Source organism: Garra rufa, chromosome 3 (genome assembly GCF_049309525.1).
Source record: "Garra rufa chromosome 3, GarRuf1.0, whole genome shotgun sequence".
Classification (NCBI taxonomy): domain Eukaryota; kingdom Metazoa; phylum Chordata; class Actinopteri; order Cypriniformes; family Cyprinidae; genus Garra; species Garra rufa.
The window spans coordinates 51794477-51810529 of NC_133363.1; the positions used below are offsets into that span (position 1 = coordinate 51794477).

The 16053-nt window shown below is 40.3% G+C and overlaps 2 protein-coding genes across 2 annotated transcripts; one reads left to right on the forward strand and one right to left on the reverse strand.

The window, feature by feature from the left end:
* Positions 1-833: 833 nt before the first annotated feature.
* On the reverse strand, positions 834-2758 carry LOC141331331 (uncharacterized). The gene is made up of 4 exons (XM_073836356.1): positions 2633-2758; positions 2218-2318; positions 1962-2135; positions 834-1879 (listed from the first exon to the last, which is right to left on the reverse strand). The coding sequence occupies exons 1-4, from the start codon at positions 2712-2714 to the stop codon at positions 1421-1423; spliced, it is 816 nt and encodes a 271-aa protein (XP_073692457.1). The 5' UTR covers positions 2715-2758; the 3' UTR covers positions 834-1420.
* A 356-nt stretch (positions 2759-3114) lies between these two features.
* LOC141331332 (uncharacterized) lies at positions 3115-4116 on the forward strand. Its single transcript, XM_073836357.1, has 2 exons — positions 3115-3297; positions 3581-4116. The coding sequence occupies exons 1-2, from the start codon at positions 3153-3155 to the stop codon at positions 3718-3720; spliced, it is 285 nt and encodes a 94-aa protein (XP_073692458.1). The 5' UTR covers positions 3115-3152; the 3' UTR covers positions 3721-4116.
* Positions 4117-16053: the final 11937 nt, after the last annotated feature.

Here is a 16053-nt window from a genome sequence, read left to right on the forward strand (position 1 = left end):
GATTTTGAATAGAATATATTAAGTCTTCAAAATTAAACTAAGTGAAATAATTGTTGTTTTACATTTACAGTAGAATCCAAGAACAGAGACAAAGCCGTTAAGAAAGCAGACTTCAATTTGAGATGAACCGTTATTTGGAGCCATACATATTATTATATCAGTTTGTTATTAGATCACAGTGCAACCCAGAATGACCCATTTTTATCAGTATTTATCTTTAAACTTTTGCATAATTAGTTATTACGTTTAGTTTGACTGCTTTATATTTTTCATTAAGTTTTGTTGACACCACGACTGATCTGTTCTTACTTACATAAATGTTTTAGTCTTTAAGGGAAACTCCTTTGTCAAATAATTATTGTTTGTCTGACGTACATTACCTAACATCTGAGCCACTGGCTTATTAAACAGAAAATTCCAGAGAATAAAGAAATGTCTTCCTCTTTGCAATCCATAGGCACAGTTCTCAGGTAAACAGCAAATACTTTTGGTTTCACTTTAACAAACCAAAACTGTGACAGCTCTGTCCCCTTTGTTTATTAAGCCAACCTATCATATCTGTCATATTGTTTAATTTGGCATCATTTGTGCTGACTTTCACTTTACATTTGCAAACTATAAGACTTTAAGGGAAATTCCATTTCTGATTTGATTTTTTTTCACATGACTACACTTGATCTAAGAAATGTCTTCCTGTTTTTCATTTGTTTACCTTATATACTTGGGGACCAACAGTTTTATTACTTAATATTGCTGTCATTATTTCCTGCTTTTGTTTTTAGTGCTAATTAAGTATACCATGGCAACAATATTTCTCAACTAACTGACTTTATTGTTGTTATTAGAGCAATTTATGCCACACCTGGAAAGGCAGAAGAAAATATAAGAGGCCATGCATGTAACCATTCTACAATTTTAAAACATCTTCAAATTCAGTCACATTTATGCCTTTGAATAAGTAAACAACTACTTAAATTGTCAAGCCATTCTATTTAAAGAACAAAACACTCAATATAAGAACAATGGACAAAAAGCCTTCACCTTATATAGATTAATTGTATATAGAATCACACACAAAATGAATAAGCAAACATTTTAATATAGACTCTTAAAAATAAAGGTTCCAAAAGGGTGTTTTTGCAGTGATGCCTTAGAAAAACCATTTTGAAGAATTCTTTAAAAATCTAAAAAACCTTCTTCAACTATAAAGAAACTTTTCTGCATTTGAAAGGTTCCATGGTTGTTCGGTGTCCTTCATAGAACCACTGATGCCAATAAAGGACCTTTATGTTTAGGAGTGTAGACTAGTTAATGTAATTTATGCATTTGGCAGTAATCAAATCAACTTTCCTTTTCACCGTTTTTACATTTTATCTTGTCACATGTATAAACATCCTTTTGTTTGGTTTGCTTAATGGTTTTATTGTGGATTTCTTTTCCAGGAAGGAATGGAGGTCTGGCGTGGCGCGACCCCATTAGAGCAGGCAATAAAGTGTGTGCTTGTTTCCAAGCATACTTTAGTCACTTTCAGGCAAACAAAGCAGAATTCTACCCTGCAGCGATTGCATATGATATTCTTACACCCTGTTGTGTCATGCTCCACAAGGTTGCCACAAGTGGGACAAGCTCGCATGGAGGGACAGCTCACATTATTGACTTCAGGTAGAGTTATATTACGACATTTTGCCAACTTTTCAATGTCAGGATTGGTGCAGCCAGGGTTGTCACAGCGGTCAGATCGAGGGCCTGGGCCTTTCCACTCCTTCATACACTGCCAACAGAAATGAAACGTCCGACCCTTCTCGGCCGTGCAGATAGTGCACATGGCACAGAGGTTGGTAATGTCGGCTCTCTCAACGAATGTCTGACAACCAGGACACTGAAGATAAAGTTAGAGATCAGTTCATTATAGTTCATATGTCACTTTTGGATATATGTTGTGATTTATGCTTTTAACTCACTGTTTTGTGTTCGCAGTACTCAGCTGCAGCAAGGACAGCCATCGTCTCTTCAAAATGGCTCTGCTCCTCTTGTGTCAGTACAGCCAACCTCCGCACCTCCACGTAGGGCCATTCTGCATTGCATCTTTGTACTGTGCCTTCTTTAAGTGCAGGGCACAGGAACTTGTGCTGACCCTGAGAATACAAGACATGCTTTTAGATTGATGTATGTGCCTGTTAACAAGTACTGATTCATTAGTCTGAATAAATGTATTACCTGGTCGAGCAGACTACGACACCATGCAGTCAGTGACTGTGGAGTCACTGCATGGCCACATGACATCTCAGCACGACGAGTTTCAGGGTCATCATCCCCAGCTAAAAGTATATTAGTAAATTAACTATATTTTTAATTTAACTTATTTAATTCAGCAATGGCTCATAGCATACAGTCCCTATAGCATTAAAAAATACAAAGTTACTATACACAATAGCTGGATAACCAGGCAGGTTTAAAACACACCTGTGATGAATGAACTGGAAATAATATTAAAGTACACGCTAAGCGATTACTTAGCCGAAGCGTACTTCGGGTTCTTTGCCTATATATGTAGAAAAAAAGAAAACCCTACCGAAATTACTGTAATCTTCATTTAACGTCAATTTACATAAACATAAGGCTTTATACATACTTATGTCATCCTGGCGCGTTACAAACTTAAGTGTTTTGTCATCGGGATCGTAGCGTTTTTCTTCCGTCTGTTGTTCCGTCATTGCAGCTCCAGCAGTCGGTTTAAAAATGAAACCTAGTTTGTATGTTGTTTGTTCTTTTTCTAGTTTGTCACATGGTTTCTCAGCTTTGAGGTTGAGATTGGATAGGTTACCTGCCACGTCAAGTTATAGCCTTATATAAAATAAGTAATTTACCAGTGCAATTTTCCTCATTCCAGAGACTACAATTGTTGTAGCCTAGTCTATATTACAAGTATGCAAAAAAAAAAAAAAACCTAAACGACTAAAATAGCATAGATAGTGTGATTTATTATTATCGTTGTTATTATTGTGGAGATGTAGGTGAAATATGGCCGATCCTATTTTGATCAAACGGGGCGTCAACAGCTGGCAAGCATATAAAACAGAAAGTGAAACTTCCACGGTTCATAGCCTACGAGGTTTTACAGTCGCTAAACTCGTTTAGGTGTTCTTCTAAAAATGGGAAAAATTTACCAAATCATAGTGGTTGGAATAAAGGGGGAGAAGAAAACTGTCGATGTTGCGACATCAGAGGAAGAATTCAACAAAACGACTATTTTGGAATTCAAAAAGAAAGTTGCAGAAAAATTGCCTGGTCAAGCAGGTAAGATCAAATGCTCAAGCACAACATTATAGACCATTAACCAGTCAAATAGGCATTTCCTAAAAAGTTAGCTGTTTTTTTTTTTTCGGTCATATTAGCCTGCCGTGAATTCCACATCGTTAAAATAGTAGCCTAAATGTTTTTTTTTTTTATCTTTCTTTTTCTAAGAATTCAAAGTATACAATCTCATATTTAAGCTACTTGTTCAAAACATGTAGACTACTGAAATCATAATTTTGGACATATGTTCGAATGTTTTAAATTTCCTTATATATTATCATAGGGGATGATCCATCGTCTCTGAGGCTGCTGTACACAGATAAACAACTAGAAGACAATGATACGTTTTTGGACCACCAAATTAAGGATCGCTCCACTCTCTTCATGGTCTTACGTCTACCTGGAGGATTCCAAACATGCTGAGAAGTATTGTCTGCCAGAATGACGTCCATCTCAAGGATATTGTCGATAGGACAACATTTTAACACAAAGACACTTTTACATTTATTGACAAATGAATCAATGTGTTGTTAACTATTGTATATTATTATGAGTGAGTGATTTGTGGGCTATTGTAAACAGGGACAGCTGTCACCTCACATTTGGGAATAATCAGTGAGCATTCTTTAAAACCTACCTGAGGAATTTTATTGATCTTTGATTTTAAGAATTGTGACTTATGATTAGTTAATGTATCGTATTTTATTATTGAAGTAGTACAATTAATATCTTTACAGTTTGCTTTAGTCAAATGAGAAATATGGATCAAATTTAGCAAATTTGAAATAGCCTACTACAAATAAAATGATCAATTTTGAATGGTGTTGAATTTGATTGCATTACGTTCTGTCCACTTGACAGTTTCTATCGTGACCATGCAGGGGCATTAGACCCTTTTTACTGAGGCACGTGCCCCAGTAAAATCTCAAATTTGAGTTATAATTTAGTTTGATAATCCCGCAATAAAGACATTAAACTATATGCAACAACTTAACTGACGCTTCTAAAAGCAACTCAGTTTAACCGAAGATGCACGCAGATATCCATGCCAGCGCGCGTCTGTGTATTTTAACTGTAACGCGCACGTCGCACAACCTTTTACGCAGAAGTACATGCAGTGTAGGAATAAGTATATAACAAATTTGTGTATGTGACCAGGGCAATACTTTTAGATAACCTTAAATGACTACGCCACCCTGGGAATTACACCCAAGGAAATATAAGGACCACCGGTCCAATGGTATAAAGAGAAGACGGAGACGTGATTACAGCTAAACAGAACTTTATTCAAAAAAAAGAATAAAGGAGAAAAGAATATATATATAAATAAACCAATATAACACTTTCTAAATTAACAAGTTCTTTTATTACAAAATAGAAAAAAAGGTTCACAATAAGAACAATATTTTACTACGCATCCATAATCAAAATAAATTTTGTACCTTCCCCACAAACCAATATATAAACAATTTATTAGAGAAAAAAAGACAAGGCTAAAGCTTACCTTAGGGGTGGCAAACTAGCTGAAATAAATTGTGCTCTCAACCAAACATGTGTGCACAGCAAACAATAGGAAGAGGTGTTCAAACCCTGGTGCTCCAAACTCACAACAGTGTGCTCCACCCAGGTGACTAGCCTCCCCCTCGGTGCACCCAGCCTTGAGCCAAACTAGGAAAAAAAAGAAGAAAAGTTAGTGGGTCCAGTACAAATACAAAATACCAAATAATTACACAAAGAAAAGAAAACAAATCACAACTGATGACTCAAGGGATTGACTGATGGAATGATGTAGCGTCCTTTCTCAATGGCAATAAACCAAACTCAACTAGTAGGTTTTGTATAAAGGACACGCTACCAATTCAGTTCAAACTATTCAACTTAGGTCATCATACTCAAACCCAAAAACGCAAAACAACACAAACGCTATGTTTATAAAGAACCAACTATGAAAAACAGCAGCACGACCCGCAGTAGATCGTCCAATACACTGCGGACAGTCAAATCCGCCACTTCACAAGCATAGGATGTAAGGACGCCTTCATAAATAGTTTCACTAAACTTCCAACGAGCGCTCAACGCGACTCACTGAAGTCTTAGCCGGAACAGCTACAGCACATCTCAACTACCTTGACGCTGAAGACCGGAAAAGGGATGGGTATAACAGAGGCTATCATCTAATGCTTCCTGTCCATGCATTTAAATACTCCGACATTAATTATCCCCTTTTGCTCCCTCCCCTAAAGGGATAACCACCCAAAAAGAAAAGAAAAGAAAAGGGAAGCCCATCCCACACTGCTACAATCTATCCCCCCTCTTCTTTTCGTCGCCCCGACGATAAGCTGACCTCAAGAAGAGTAACATAGGGTAGCCCATTAAAACATCATAAAACTAGTTCCAGGGCCTAAACAAAACAGAAACTGCCTGCGACACCGGCCTAGGAGAGAGGACAGTCCCACTAGCAACCCCCCGCACTGCCTGGGGAAGATGGTGCAGGTTTGAATGCTGCCCTGCTGTCGAACGTGCCGTACGTCGCAATGGGGCTTGGGTCACTGTATACAAGCTTGGGACTGGATAGTCAGGCTGATCAGGAAGGGAGGTCGATGGTCTTGATTCCTGAACCTCCGCGTTAACTGTACACGGTATTGGACTCTCTGTGGACACTGGAAAACTACTAGAAGTGACAAGACCATCCATGCTGGTAGATACTAAAAACAGGTCGTCATTAAAATCTTCTCGGCTAACATCTTCTTGGCATAGTTCAGCTGTTGGTGACAAGTTAGCCTCACCAATATCTCGAGCCTCTGGCTGAAGTTGGGCCTTCAACATAGTCCGATGTACGTGTCGAATCTTCCCGAGATCATTCACAGGTGCAATCGTATACACAGCACCTCTGTCTTTAGGTGCCTTAACCACCTGATATACATCAGAACGCCAATGATCTTGAATTTTATGGCGGCCTTTTACTCCAAAATTCCGTAGATACACTCGCTGGCCTTCATATAGCGGATCTTCTTTCACCCTCTGATCGTGATGATCCTTACGGCGAGAGGCAGCACTCATCAGTCTCTCCCTAGCCCCTTCAAATGCAACTTGTAGACGGGCCTGGTGCTCTCGAATCCAGTCATGGACAGTGCCAACCTCAGACTCCTGCACTCTGCCTAACAAGAAGTCTATTGGTAACCGAGGATCTTGACCGAACATAAGAAAGTGTGGAGACTCGCCAGTTGACTGATGTGGAGTGGTGTTGTAACAAAACACCAACTGGGGAAGGCAGGAGGCCCAGTCTCGCTTTCTTGAAACAGGTAACGTACGCAGTAAATTATGCATAGTCCTATTAAACCGTTCGCATTGTCCATTACCAGCTGGATGGTAAGGTGTTGTATGAGTCCGTGTAACTCCATACAGCTGGCACAATTGCTGAATAAGACTGCTCTCAAAACTGCGACCCTGATCAGAATGGAGACGGCCAGGCACCCCAAATTTACAAAACCACTCAGTCACAAGGACCTTGGCCACAGTAGAGGCCCTCTGATCCCGAGTGGGTATGGCCAAAGTAAATTTACTGAAGATATCAGTCATAACCAGCACATTTTCCAGGCCATGATGGGTAGGCTCCAGAATTGTAAAGTCCAGGGCTAGAATCTCGTTAGGCCGCGAGGCCAACAAATGCCCCATAAAACTAGGGACAGCGAGGTTAGTATCCTTAGCAACTTGGCACCGCTCACACTCTTGACACCAGCGCTTCACCTCAGCAGTCATTCCGGGCCAGAAACAACGCTGGCGGACGAGTTCTGTCGTTCGCTCTACCCCCTGATGTCCATGATCTTGATGTAGCTGAGTGAGTACATCCTTCTTCAAAGAGGCTGGAAGAACTATTTGGAAAACCTCCTCACCACCATTAGGTCGAAGAATCCGACGATACAATACGCCATTCCTCTCTACTAGACGATCCCAATGGCGCAGCAGAGCCAGAGCCGAGGTGGATAGTGCTTGGCGCGCCGATGAACTAGGGCGCTTCCTCTGTCTCAGAAGGATTATCACAGCTCGTATATCCGGATCAGCCCACTGCAGAGAACACATATCAGAGGCAGAGTGATGAGGTAAAACACAAATGGCAGCTTGAGTAACATGAGGCTGCTGTTGTAAAGCCACAGCCTGCTGCAGAGGCTCTGGGACAGGAGTGGTAGTAACAGCTGGTAAATACTGCCGAGAGAGAGCATCAGCGTTCTTGTTAATTCGGCCAGATCGATAGCGAATTTCATAATTAAAACATGCAAGCTGGGCTGCCCATCGCTGCTCGGTTGCTCCCAACTTGGCAGAAGTGAGGTGGCTTAGCGGATTGTTATCAGTGTAAATTATACACTTATGCCCCAAAAGGTACTCACGAAATTTTTCAGTGACTGCCCATTTCAGAGCCAAGAACTCCAACTTCATTGAGCTGTAGTTTATCATATTACGTTCTGGTGGGCGGAGGCCGCGGCTCGCATATGCTATCGGCCGGACCTTACCTTCTTGTTCCTGTGACAGTATTGCCCCCAAGCCGCTATAGCTAGCGTCTACCTCTAAAATAAAAGGCAACGCAAAGTCGGCATAAGCCAGAACTGGGGTAGAAATAAGTTTAGCTTTCAGTCTCTCAAAGCTCTGCTCACAGGCTTCCGTCCAGGCCACCGCAAAGTCTCGTCCAGTCCCTTTTCGAGACTTCGTACCAGCCAACTCAGCCACTAACTTATGCAGGGGTGCTGCCAATTTAGAAAAACCCTCGACGAAGCGACGATAATAGCTGGCAAACCCTAGAAACGATCGCAGCTCGGACACATGGCTTGGACGTTGCCACTTTGCCACCGCCTCAATCTTCTTTGGATCGGTAGAAACACCAGCACTGGAAATCACATGTCCCAAATAGCCAACCTCCTGCTTAAGGAAGGCACATTTCTCCAGCTTGGCTTTAAGTCCTTCCTGCTCCAGTCGGCTCAGTACCCCCTCTAGTCGTTCAAGATGCTGTGAAATGGTAGAAGAAAATACCACCACATCATCAAGATAGAGCAAGAGAGACTGACAATGTTGTTTCCCAAACAAACGCTGCATAAGACGCTGGAAAGTACTAGGGGCATTACAGAGACCGAACGGCATACGGTTAAACTCAAATAGTCCAAACGGAGTACAAAAAGCAGTCTTGGCCTTATCCTTTTCAGCAACCGGAACTTGATTGTAGCCACTGGCTAAGTCAAGAGTAGAAAACCAGCAGGCCCCAGAGAGTGCATCCAAAGACTCTTCAATACGAGGTAAAGGAAAAGCGTCCTTGCGAGTCTTCTGGTTTAACTGGCGGTAGTCCACACAAAGACGAGGGCTACCATCCTTTTTTCGCACCAACACAATGGGGGAAGCATAGGGACTGCAGCTCTCCCTAATGACCTGTGCCTCAAGCAACTGATCGATATGGGCTTTAACCACCTCGTACTCTGATGGCGGCAAGCGCCTATAACGTTGCCTAACAGGAACTTCGTCTAACAGAGGGATTTCATGTGATATAAGACTGGTACAGCCTAAATCACCCTCGTGGGCAGAGAACACAGACTGATATCTATGTAGCAACGTCCTAACCTGATGGCTATCCTCGCTAGTAACACCAGATAAATCAAGAGCATCAATTTGGCTTAAAATTGGATTAGGAGAAGAACTAGCAGCTTCAATAGCCCTCAACTCAGCTACTCCCTTAGGCAGACTAACCACATCCACGCTACATAAGTGACCTAACTGTGTGCGAGCATAAAGCACAATGTCAGTGGTACCAACATTCACTACAGGAATGTAAACTGTCCCCCTAAACACCCTAACTAAAGCAGGGGAAGCTAACAAGCTTCCAGGCAGACCAGAGTCTAGAGGCTCAAATAAAGCAAAACCACCAGAAAACTGGTCTGAACAAGTTGCAGCAACAAACTTAGTCACACCCCCTGGGATACGCTGAACCCTCCCTTGACATAGTTTCACACTACTCCTCAAGTCGGGTGGAGGACTACCATCTGCCTGATGACATCGCTGAAGGGCTTGAAGTACTGGACCCGGCGCTTGGGACACTGTTGGCAACTCAAATAAAGCAGGCCCATGTTGACAAAACAAAAGCTCATAGCACTTGCTAATGATATTCATCCCAAGAACCCCTGGGACACTAACACCACCCGGAAGATCTTTTACTACGAGTATGCCGCAACCAGGTATAACCCTTCCACACAGGGACACGTCCAATTCTAGATAGCCTAAATAAGGGATGGCTAACCCGTTAGCAGCCCTAAGCTGAAGCCACCGACAGGCCTGTAAACGGCCTGTCTTCAAATGTTGCAGAAAGAAGCTCTCGGTAACCGTGGACACCATTGAACCGGTGTCCAATAAACAAGACACCTTAACTCCCCCCATAGAGACATCTACATGAGGGCAAGATGACATTAATTTTGCTGTTGTACTCAGACTATTCATAACAGTAGAGCCAATAGGGGCCCCACCCAAACCGTGGCTCAACAGTTCGGTGGGCACTAGTTTTCCGACTCCTGTTGGGGAGCAGGGGGCCTAACAACAGACAAAGAGGATGGAACTACAGAATTAGATCGAGGGCGGAAGGAAACCCTATCACCATCACACTCCCTGGCAAAATGCCCAGGACGCTGACACCTCCTGCAAATGACAGGCCCCTCTCTAGGCAGTCTAGTGCGCCTTTGATTATTCTGAAGTACGGCAATACTTTGTGTCAACTGATTAAGCTGATCCTGCTGTTGTTTCAAAGTCTCTTTAAGATCCCCTAACTCGGACCCAAATGAACCATCATATTGCATGGTAGCAGGCCCCCCCTGAACCCCATACTGGAGGCCACAGGCCGATGGAACTGAATAACTACGACCCCGAACACCCCCGGGCATACCCTCCCGTTCCCATCTAATAGCCTCCCCTCTTACATCTAACAGCGTAACCGTAGGCTGACGACGTACTAGTTGCTTTAGCTCTCGACGAAGAGAGCCATCACAAACATGCTCAATAAATTGATCACGTAACAATACCTCAGAGTTCAACATACCCACTGGTGCAACTCGTTTTACACGATCCATGAGACCCATCAAAGCCAAAGAAAACTCATGAAGACTCTCCCCCTCTTGCTGTTTTCTGGAAAAGAAAGCCTCTTGCAAAGCAACATATGATTGACAACAACCATACAGTTCTAGTAGAATTTTAATAATTGTTTCAGGATCTCCCCGCTCAGCACCTGAACGAAATTTAATTTCGTCCCTAGCCTCCCCTTCTAAATGATCAAACAAAAAAAAGGCTTTTTCAGCTGGAGCCAAATGACGAGCTCGCATACATGCACGGGCCTCCTCGACCCACTCGTCAATACCAATGCCAGATCTGCCTCGGAACATAGGACACTTTCTGTCCCGAGGAACAAGAACAAGTCTCTCAATAGCAGTTGGAATACCTTCAGCATTAGTAGATGGCCTTACAGCTGTGTCATCACAAAGAGCCGGAACAGAGTCTGTTGCTGCAAGGACCACCCGATCCTGACGCAGACGTTCATTTTCGGCTCGCAGTTGTGCCACCATATCTCGGAGTTTTGCCAGTTCGCCATCCATGGCTCAGAGTCGGCTGCTGTTTTTCCCTTTTACCTCTATAAACAATTCCACAAAACGAAACACACAAAAAAAAACATACAAAAACAACAACTTCAGAGTTCACGTCTCCGCTTTTACTATATAACCGACCCTGCCGACTACGCCAGATTGTGACCAGGGCAATACTTTTAGATAACCTTAAATGACTACGCCACCCTGGGAATTACACCCAAGGAAATATAAGGACCACCGGTCCAATGGTATAAAGAGAAGACGGAGACGTGATTACAGCTAAACAGAACTTTATTCAAAAAAAAGAATAAAGGAGAAAAGAATATATATATAAATAAACCAATATAACACTTTCTAAATTAACAAGTTCTTTTATTACAAAATAGAAAAAAAGGTTCACAATAAGAACAATATTTTACTACGCATCCATAATCAAAATAAATTTTGTACCTTCCCCACAAACCAATATATAAACAATTTATTAGAGAAAAAAAGACAAGGCTAAAGCTTACCTTAGGGGTGGCAAACTAGCTGAAATAAATTGTGCTCTCAACCAAACATGTGTGCACAGCAAACAATAGGAAGAGGTGTTCAAACCCTGGTGCTCCAAACTCACAACAGTGTGCTCCACCCAGGTGACTAGCCTCCCCCTCGGTGCACCCAGCCTTGAGCCAAACTAGGAAAAAAAAGAAGAAAAGTTAGTGGGTCCAGTACAAATACAAAATACCAAATAATTACACAAAGAAAAGAAAACAAATCACAACTGATGACTCAAGGGATTGACTGATGGAATGATGTAGCGTCCTTTCTCAATGGCAATAAACCAAACTCAACTAGTAGGTTTTGTATAAAGGACACGCTACCAATTCAGTTCAAACTATTCAACTTAGGTCATCATACTCAAACCCAAAAACGCAAAACAACACAAACGCTATGTTTATAAAGAACCAACTATGAAAAACAGCAGCACGACCCGCAGTAGATCGTCCAATACACTGCGGACAGTCAAATCCGCCACTTCACAAGCATAGGATGTAAGGACGCCTTCATAAATAGTTTCACTAAACTTCCAACGAGCGCTCAACGCGACTCACTGAAGTCTTAGCCGGAACAGCTACAGCACATCTCAACTACCTTGACGCTGAAGACCGGAAAAGGGATGGGTATAACAGAGGCTATCATCTAATGCTTCCTGTCCATGCATTTAAATACTCCGACATTAATTATCCCCTTTTGCTCCCTCCCCTAAAGGGATAACCACCCAAAAAGAAAAGAAAAGAAAAGGGAAGCCCATCCCACACTGCTACATGTAGTTAATTGTGTTATAAATGCAACTGGTTTTCAAAAAAGAAATGTGATATGAGTAATGGGGGGCCTGTGCCCCAGTAGAGCTTCAGTTCTAGCTACTCCACTGGTCGTGACTTCAACACGCGAATTCGAAAGTAAAACTGTACCAAACTATACCTTGTCAGTTGTCTGGCGAAGTTGGACGTTAGTTTGAAACTGAGGTAAACCTAATCGCAGTAAAACGCTGTGGTTTGTCATTTTCTCCGTGTAACGTTACCAAAGGAAAAGACGACAGCTGAGGTAAATTCGGATTCAAAAATATTCGATGCATATCGAGTCTGGTTTAATTCATATCAATAATAAATCGAACGTCCGCTCCGCATACAGCATGAAGACCAGAGGTAACCTCAAAGCCGAGAAACGTGAATCTGCCAAAAGGTGGGTTGAATTAAAACATCGCCATATAGCCTAGATAGTTAGCCTAATGTCTAAAGTAATTGTCGAAAGAGTAAGACTAAGCTTCCTTCTTACTGTGTAGGCTGATTTATGTGAAATACATACAAGCTTATACAACATAGCCTACATAAATTTGTCGCTGTGGACACGTTTGAGGAGCGCATGCAATGGGCTAATGGAGCGACTGTGTCTATATGTGTATTATTTCTGTATTCAGGAATGAAGTGCAGTATAATGGCCTGAGAAATCAAGGTGCCACCTGCTATTTAAATGCAGTACTGCAATGTCTATTCATGACCTCAAATTTCAGAAATGCAGTGGTGAGGTAAATAAATGAATGCATAACCTTACAACTTTTTATGACTATTGTGATTATTGCTACGATAATGCTACAGTTCTTTACTACCATTCTGCTTTTTTATTTTTAATTGATCGATTTAGTTATGCAACCCCTGAAGATTGTGGTGAGGAAAATCTCTTGGATCAACTTAAGAAGCTGTTTAAACAGCTGTCAGAAGAAGCAGCCACAACTGAAGGAATAACCGAGAGTCTTGGAGTAGGAAATGGTGGGTTCATTTAATTTTCAGTGTTGACCTGTGTTAACAAATATTTGAACATTTTTAAAATATCTGAAATCTGAATAAAAGTTTCATTTAACAATTGATATATACATATTATATTATTCTTCAAGTTTTTGAGCAACAAGATGCAGTGGAATATTATCGAAAGATTTTGAAAGCAGTGGGGACACCTGCCTCTAAGGTATTTTACATAGTAAATCAGTGTCTATTTGAGTGAGATTAAGATGATCAAATGACTGTAAATAAGTCTCTGTTATTATCATTGATGTGTTACTAAAATGCTACTTGGTCTACTAAAATTAGAAAGTAACCTATCTATCTAAACTGACTCACACACCAATAGCACATTCCACTTTGTTCCAGGTCTTTGAAGGGAAAATAAGCAACATAACAAAATGCTGTCATTGTGGCAAGGAAAGCAGAGAAACCAGCACCTTCATCTCAATACTTCTGTCTATTGATGTTGGAAATGATGAGACATATGATGTGGTAGGAAGACTAATCGTAATCAGGCCCATCATTTGCAAAGCAAAGTTTATGTTAGCCAAATTGTTTTGGTCTTGGAGACTGGACATTGCTTACAGCTTACTTAAAACTGCATGGTGGTTTTTTTTTTTCATGGTGACCCTATAGGAAAACGGTCTGAAAACCTTCTTTAAACATTCAAAACTAGAAGAGGATGACTGGATGTACTGTGATACATGTGATCAAAAAACAGAAACAGAAACTGTGAGTAAATGAAAACTTGAGGTTTTAAATCCATCACCCGAACAGATGATAAGTTTATGAATTTATCAAAAAAGGAAGTGTAGGAGTTGTGCTTAACATGTGCTTTTTTTCTCCTTGCAATTTTCCAACTTTTGCAGTGGAGTCAAATAGATAAATATCCCTCAGTTCTCACTCTGCATCTGAAGAGGTTTGATTTTGATTACATACAGATGAGGTTTAAGAAGAATGAATGTTATCTGGATGTACCTCCAAGTCTACAAAACGTGGTATTAATAATATATTAATATATCATTATGTTAAAAGGAAAATTGCTATTTAAAATAAACATTTAAAACCTTTATCTTTCTCTGCAGGACAATAGGCCTAAATATGATCTTTATGCTGTTATCAACCATAAGGGTGGATACACTGGTGGACACTACGATGCAATCATCAGATCTTATGAAAATGAATTATGGTACCGTTTTGATGACTACACTGTGACACTGGTACATTTGTTTTTGTTTGATTAGCATTATAGCATGTAGCAAATTTATATGACTCAGTCTTTACGTTTGGTGTTTAATATTCATGTCAATTTTTATTTACAGACTTCAGAAGCATTACTGAAAAAGTAAGTGTTGTTTTCTCTCACGCATAAATGAGATTGTGATTTATTAGAAGTAGTATTTAGTAGTAACAAATATTTTCATTTTCCTTTGACAGCTCAAACTTACCGTATATGTTGATGTATAAAAAAGGTAAGGGTGAAATACGCCAACTCCACAACTTTTTTAACATTTTGCTATTTCAGAGCCAAAAAAGGCTCTAAAAATATTTTTTTAAATGTTTATGTTTACTTCATGTATATGTGTTGTACAAAACAGCAGTTTCACATCCTATAAGGGTCCTTCTAATTGGGCCATCCAGATCTGGGAAAAGTACAGTAGGCAACATCATCCTTGGTGGAAATTACTTTCCTTGTGAAAGTGGATCAAAGACTGTGACCAAAGAATCCACGGCAAAGACAGTGGAAAATATCACTGTAGTGGACACTCTAAATCTTTTTTCCCTTGATGAATCGAGTTGGAGCAAGAAAATGGAAAGATGCATTGAGTTATGTGACCCTGGCCCCAATGTGATTCTCTGGGTAACACCAATATCTAAATTTAGTGATCAACAGCAAGGTCTTTTCCATGCATTCCTAAAACGACTAGATTCAGAAACAAAACAACATATGATGATTATCTTCACAAATAGGAGAGAGCTTGAAAAAATTGGGCAGTCCATTGAAACATTTATTTCAGAACACAGCAAGCTTGGTAAAGTGGTTCGTAGCTGTCAGGGCAGGTATCATGTGATTGACATCAATAATAGCCACAATTACACCTCAGAACTGCATCAAAAACTCAGCAAGATGGTGACATCAGAGAAAGCTATTGCAATTTCAAAAAGAAAATTAAAGCTCTGTATGAAATGGAAAAAGTTCTCAAGGAGAAGGCGAAAATACCATAAAACATTAAAGCTGTAAAAAAAAAGGATCAAATGTCTTGGGGCTTGCAGACAAAACAGCAAAAGAAATTGAGTGCCCAAAAGCTAAAGAGAGAAGATAAAATCTTTTAGAATGTGGCAAATCAATGGATGTTTTCAATACTTTTCTTGTGTTATGTCATTTTAAATTGCAATTTTGAGTGTTTTCGTCACTTACATATTTTAAAATGATTCAAATGTGTCAAAATGTTTATTTTCCATGCTTTTCCACGTTTTTGTACACTACCAGTTTTAATCTTTTTAAAGAAGTCTCTTCTGCTCAATAAGCCTGTATTTTATTTGATCCAAAGTACAGAAAAAAAAACTAAAAATGTGTAATATTTTAACTATATTAAAATAACTGTTTTTTATTCCTGTGATTTCAAAGCTTTTTAACATCATTACTCAAGTCACATGATCCTTCAAAAATCTTTGTAATGTTCTGATTTGCTGCTCAAAAATGTGTTATGTTGAAAACAGCTAAGTAGATTTTTTTCAGGTTTCTTTGATGAATAGGTTTTCAGAAGAACAGCATTTATCTGAAATAGAATTATACTGAATCCAAGCTTTTAAATGTATAGTAATATAAT